We start from the raw sequence: 6,856 nt of genomic DNA, 5'->3' as shown, positions 1-6,856 counted from the left end.
GTACCCGGACAGATGGCACAAATAGATGTGGGCGAGGCAGATAGCTCACCTGAAAGTGTTTTCGCATCACCAGGGTGGTTGAAGCTAAGAGGGGAGGAGTGTGACAGGGTTAGCATAATTCCACAGGAAGTAAATGTGGAATATCCAGATCTCCCAGGTTTGGCAGAGCGTTGGCATTCGGATTGTGTTATGTCCAGTTCAGGTGTTGATCAATCAGTGCCTGGAAATGCAGCCGATTACAGACACCTGTGGGAAGCTGGTTTAAGAACTGCAGAGACACTGGCACAACTGAGCCTGATGGTGAGATAGTCACCCAGCTTATAGGTCCTGGGGTGACTAGTGTTAGGGTTCCAGGACCTGCGAGTCCACTGAAGAAACATTGCTGTTTGGAAGACTTTATGTATTATCTTGCCTGTGAAACTGCCATGTCCTGTAAACCTGACTGTGGTGAGCAATAAAGCTACTGATGGATTTTACCCAGTCTATGTGATTCTTGTAACTATATATATATATATATATATATATATATATATATATAGAACGCAAGGCGGCACTCCATAATAAATGTGTTCACAACCAGAAGATCATTTTGCAACGTTTCAGCGCTTTATTCCGCGCTTTCGTCAAGCATACAAGTCAAACATATAATAGACACTTACCACATATAAATAGCAGTTAGACGCCATGCCTTGCGGAGACCTCACTTCCTGGAGCCGAAAACCGGAAGTCTCCGGACCTGGAAGTGACCTCACCACAGCACAACAGCAACAAACGGTTGCCATGGCTACAATAACACTAAACAAGATACACACACATAAAAACAATACAAACAATCATGTAAAATATATAGAAGTGCTTATTTACAAGCAGGGCAAAACATCACCATAAATGCATAACTACACTGGTGCACAATTGCGTGCACATCAAAGTAAGTAACAACTGATCATTACAAGAACCTAGTCATAGAATATGCTGCACAAAATTGAAAAATTAGCAGATCCCTCCTATTAATATCAGACCATCAAAAGATACACAAAAAAAATTAATAACAAATGCGTGTCACATAAGAACTAGATAAAATAAAGGAACAAAGAGTGGCCCCTATACACCTGAAATGGATACAAATAGTGACCTATTTAAACGAAACACTGAAGACCCAGTGTTTCATTTAACCCACGAGGGGAAAGGGAGTCTAAACGCATGATCCATTGTGACTCACACTGTAGCAACTTTCGTCCTCGATCACCACCTCTGATAAGAGGGGGGACGTGGTCGATAATTTTGTAGCGGAGTGCTGAAAGATTATGTCCTGTAATAACAAAATGTCGTGCCACTGGTTGATCACTAGTACCTACGGCAAGGGCAGCCCTAATAGCAGAACGGTGTTGGGCCATCCTTTCTTTCAAAGTACATTCCGTCTTGCCTACATAAATCTTCGAACAAGGGCATGTAATAACATAGACAATAAACTTGGTGGTACACGTTACATGATGTCTAATGGTAAATTTAATACCAGAATACGGGTGGCAAAAAAATGTCCCAGTCTGAAGAGAACGGCAAATGATACAATTCGGACACCTAAAACACCCCACCTTCGGCGTACCCAAAAAAGACTTGATATTACTAGGCTTGCCCATCGATGAAACATCGTTCTTGACCAGATAATCTCTCAAATTTTTGCCTCTCTGATAACAAGACATCAATTTTTTATTATGTAGCATATTAAGATCCTTATCGGACGTTATAATAGGCCATAATAATTTTGCTTGTTTATTAATATCAGTGCTACGATGATTATATCGATTAATCCAAAGATGTCTATCAATGCTGCGGTCCTTGGTGGAATTTACATCGGTCAATAATTTATCGACAGGGATAGCCAAAGCTTTAGCTTTAGCCTGTTCTAAAACACTCTTCTGATACCCTCTCTGCAGAAACTTAGCATACATCATATCCACCTGTTGTAACGCTACAACCCTGTCAGGTGCAATCCTTAAAGCTCGCAAAAATTGAGAGTAAGGCAAGGCATTTTTCAAAGGGACAGGGTGTGCACTGCTTGCCAATAGGATGTTATTTCTATCAGTCGGTTTTGCAAACAGGGAAGGCACTAGACGACCATTACTTTTAGTTATAGTAACGTCAAGAAAATTTACGCAATGCATGTCAATAGAATTCGTGAATTTAACAGGATCTATGCGCCTATTGTGTGAGTCAATCAAATCAGCAAACGACTGTTGCGAACCTCGCCAGACTATAAAAAGGTCATCGATGTATCGATAATACGCTACGATGTTATTGGCCACACTCGGATCAGAAAAAAATACATCAAATTCAACCGCAATATATATGGAATCGGTATGACTTACCGCCGGACGCAAGTCCCGACAGCAGCTGCCCGACATGGGTGAAAATCCCGATCGTCCCTAGGTAAGTATTTACTAACCTAACCTCCACCCCCTAACCCTCCTTAGGGGTGCCTAACCCTAACCTTCCCCCCAGTGCCTAACCCTAATCCCCCCTCTAAGTGCCTAAACCTAACCCCCCCTTCCGCGCCGCATAAACCTAAGTCCCCCCAGGGGTGCCTAACCCTAACCCTAGCCTAACCCTAACCTCCTGGGGGGGGGTGCCTAACCCTAAGTCCCCCCGGAAGCCCTAAACCTAACCCTCCCCCCACGGCTATCTGCTGCAACACCCGGCATCACTTCGATAGGTCTCCCGGCGTTGGATAAAATGACTGGCGTCTAGATGTAGACGCCGGTCATTTAACCCTCGCCGGGATAAAGCAGTCGGGAAGACGGCCGTCGGGATTACGTCCGCCGGCTTCCCAACTGCATACATACATATATATATATATATATATATATGATAAAAATATATAACTCCATAGGTATAACAAAATAATAAAATATGTAAATCTTTATTATTAGTTATAATTAATCATGAAATATGATACTGAATGTTGACCATTATATCAGTAATTAAGATGGTCAAAGATATAGAAGAGGTGAGTGATATATAGAGTAACATAGGAATAAGAGACAAACGAGAGGGGACATATAGAGGTAGCATCATGTGTAATTATATTGTTATAGGAAGCGAGTCTCATCATTGATCACAGTGGGGATGAATGTGGAGAACGTGCCAAGGTCAGTGATGAAGGAATAGTGAAGGGGAAGGTGAGTATCGGAGTGTTCTGGGATTAAGAAGAATGAGTATAAATAGATGACAATTCTCAGTCATATAAGTGGTGAGAGAAAGTGATACAATGATAAGAAGCACTTTGTGGTCACCTATTTCCAGTGTTTTCAATGCAAATGTCCCTGGCAGTTTACAGCAGGACATTTACTACTGCTGCCCATTCCAAGCATTCCCTGGTCCCACATTTCCATGGGCCGAGCTACCAACCTCAAATACCCCAGCATCTGTTCCTGAGTAGATTCATTCTCCAAAATGGCCCATGACATACCACTCTGAGATCTTCCTTCTGCACCAGCTCAACTAAATATTCTGTCTCTGGCTGTATCATTGGAATAGTCTCTGATCGGGGTGTACAGTTTGTGGCCAAATTCTGGAGGTCTTTGTGTCAGACATTACAAGTGTGTACATTTTCTCATCTCAGGATAACTGGTCCGAGCCTCACCCTTCAGCAGAACTCACAACAATCACTACCATGAGTCATCCTCTTCTATTCCCATCCATACAGTCTATGGTATGTGGCCCAGGTTCCCTCCTTCTCTTCCATCCCTCCTCCTTCAGATCTAGCTGCCAAATTTCTACGCCATGACTTTTCTTATCTGCATCCAATATTTTAGCAGAAGAGAAGGAAAGCCATTCCTAATCTGCAGCCTGTGCATTAATAACCTGCATCTCCAAGTATCCTTCATGAAGTCTGTTCCAGGCTACATCGGTCCTGTCAGTATATCTTGGGTCACCAATCCCATTTCATACAAACTTTGTTTACCTCCAGATTCCCAACTCCTACATAGGAATAAAGAAACTAAAGGACTGTGCTACCTGCTGTCACTTCCGTGTCCTACAGGAAAGATGTGACTCAATTTTATAGGGCACAGAGATATTGTTATAACCCAATTAGAATGAACTATAGGATATAAAATATCTTCATATACATTTGCTGCTGTACAAAATCAGGAGGTCACCTGAGATTATGTAGAGCATAAATATATTTAAAAAACAGCGCAAAAGTATTGATGATTAGTATTTAAACACTGTTCAATAGGGTATATCTAACAATAACATTTATTCACATTTAGCATAGAAAACGTATAGTACAATTACATATTGTTAAAATATATAAAACATACATTTATAACCAGTAGATAATATGAGATATGGTAAGAACTTACCTTTGTTATCTCTATTTCTACGAAGTCCATAGGGTTCCACAGGATACCTTGGGTATAGGCGATGGCGGCAGACATCCAGGCACCACAGTTGAAAACTTCTCCATCCTCCCAGGATGCACTGGGGTCTCAGGCACTCAGTTTCATCACAAGCCATAGGCCGGAGGAGGATAAAGAGAGAGAGAACACACAAGAATCCCAGTCTCACCAGAGGGAGACGGAAAAACCGGTGACCAGAACCACAGTCCATCTGCAGTACAGGTGCGACAGGGCGGGAGTCCTGTGGAACCCTATGGACTTTGTAGAAATAGAGATAACAAAGGTAAGTTCTTACCATATCTCATATTTTCTACATCAGGGTCCATAGGGTATCCACAGGATACCTTGGGGATGTCCCAAAGCAGTATCCTTCAAGGGTGGGGACGCTCCTGTGCTGAGAGGAGAATCCGTCGCCCGAAGGAAGCATCTTGAGGGGCGTAGGTATCAAAAGCATAATACCGTACAAAAGTATGGACAGATGACCACGTGGCCGCCTTGCAAAGCTGAACAGCTGAGGCGCCACATCGAGCTGCCCATGAAGGACCCACAGACCTAGTGGAATGAGCCTAGAACAGGAACCCTCGTGAGCAAAAGCGTCAGATAGCCAGTCGAATCCATCCTGCCAATATTTGTTTAGTGGCAGGCCAACCTCTTTTATGGAAGCCATAAAGGACAAACAAAGAGTCTGACTTCCTATAGACTGAAGTGCGGTCCACATAGATTTTCAAGGCCCGCACCACATCCAAGGTGGCCTCACCAACCGAAAGGTCCGGTTAAGTAAACTATGGTACAATAATTTCCTCATTGATATGGAAACTAGATACCACCTTTGGAAGAAACCCAGGACGAGTGCGCAGCACAACCCTGTTTCTATGAAAAATTAGAAATGGAGGTCTACATGAGAGAGCTCCCAATTCTGAAACCCTTCTGGCCGAAGCAATAGCCAGAAGGAATACATTCTTAATGGTTAGCCATTTCAAATCCACTGAGCCCAGCGGTTCAAAGGGCAGTCCTTGAAGAGTCTTCAAGACCACAGACAGATCCCATGGTGCCACAGGTGGAACAAAGGGAGGCTGAATAAGAAGCACCCTTTGCATGAAGGTGCGGACATCAGGAAGCATAGCAATCCTACGATGAAACCACCCTGAAAGTGCAGACACCTGTACCTTCAGGGAAGATAGGCGAAGACCCTGGTCTAAACCCGCCTGTAGGAAGGCCAGAACCCTGGGCAATCTGAACACCTGAGGAGCATAACCTCTAGTGCGACACCACTGGAAGAAAGCCCACCACACTCTATGGTAGATGTTGGCAGATGAAGGCTTCCGAGCTCTCAGCATGGTGTTGACCACCGAGCTGGAGAAACCTCTGGACCTCAAGAGGGCAGTCTCAATAGCCACGCCGTCAAAGACAGCCGACTCAGGTCCGGATGAAGGCAAGGACCCTGAGACAGCAGGTCCTGATGTTGAGGCAACAACAGCGGAGTGTCCAGTGAGAGACTCTGAAGATCCGTTTACCAGTGAAGCTTGGGCCACTCTGGATCAATCAGCAGTAGCATGCCGCCTTCTTGCTTGAATTTGCGTATCACTCGAGCAAGAAGGGAGAACGGAGGGAAGACGTACGCATACTGGAAAGTCCACTTGACCGCCAGAGCGTCCTCTAGACAAGTCTTTGCGTCTCTTGTTCCTGACCCGAACATCGGCAGTTCGTTGTCGTGTCGTGAGGCCATCAGATCTATCTCTGGAAGGCCCCACTTGTTCACCAGTAGCTGACACACCTCCTGGTGAAGAGACCAATCTCCTGGATGCACGTCTTGACTGCTGAGAAAATCTGCTTCCCAGTGGAGAACTCCTGGTATGAACACTGCTGAAATTGCAGTGAGATGCTTTTCCGCCCATACTAGAATGCGGGACACCTCTGTCAGAGCCGCCTGACTGCGAGTCCCTCCTTGGCAGTTTATGTATGCCACCGTGGTGGCGTTGTCAGACTGTACCTGCACAGGTTTTCCCTGCAGGACCTGTCGTGCTTGCTGGAGAGCCTTGAATACTGCCCGCAGTTCCACTATGTGTATTGGAAGAGCAGCTTCTACCGATGTCCACCTTGGACCCATCACCGCTCCCCAGCCCCGGAGACTGGCATCCGTCGTCAGAAGGGCCCAGTCCGCAATCCAAAATGGGCGCCCCTTGTTCAGGTGAGCCGTCTGTAGCCACCAGGCCAGAGATAATCGCACCTCCGGGGAAAGCACCATAGTCTGTGTCTTTTATCCTTTGGGGCGACGCATTCCATCTGGAGAGGATCAGCTTCTGCAGAGGTCTCGAGTAAAACTGGGCAAACTCTACCATGTCGAACATGGATAGCATGGACCCCAGTAACCTCATTGCCGAGTGAATATACACCCGGCGACTCTGCAGGCAAAGACGGACCTTTGCTTATAACGCAGAGATGTTTCCTCCCATCAC

The 6,856-nt window shown here is 45.2% G+C and overlaps 1 protein-coding gene across 1 annotated transcript; it reads right to left on the bottom strand.

Moving 5' to 3' along the window:
- Positions 1–983: 983 nt before the first annotated feature.
- LOC148436258 (uncharacterized) lies at positions 984–2,967 on the bottom strand. Its single transcript, XM_088465117.1, has 2 exons — positions 2,954–2,967; positions 984–2,304 (listed from the first exon to the last, which is right to left on the bottom strand). Exons 1-2 carry the CDS (start codon positions 2,965–2,967, stop codon positions 1,137–1,139), a joined length of 1,182 nt encoding a protein of 393 aa, XP_088321243.1. The 3' UTR covers positions 984–1,136.
- Positions 2,968–6,856: the final 3,889 nt, after the last annotated feature.

The sequence above is a fragment of the Taudactylus pleione genome, unplaced genomic scaffold, assembly GCF_031769625.1.
Source record: "Taudactylus pleione unplaced genomic scaffold, aTauple2 ptg001852l, whole genome shotgun sequence".
NCBI lineage: Eukaryota > Metazoa > Chordata > Amphibia > Anura > Myobatrachidae > Taudactylus > Taudactylus pleione.
Note: the sequence above shows the minus strand (reverse complement) of the source record. Positions and strands in the feature narration are given on the sequence as shown.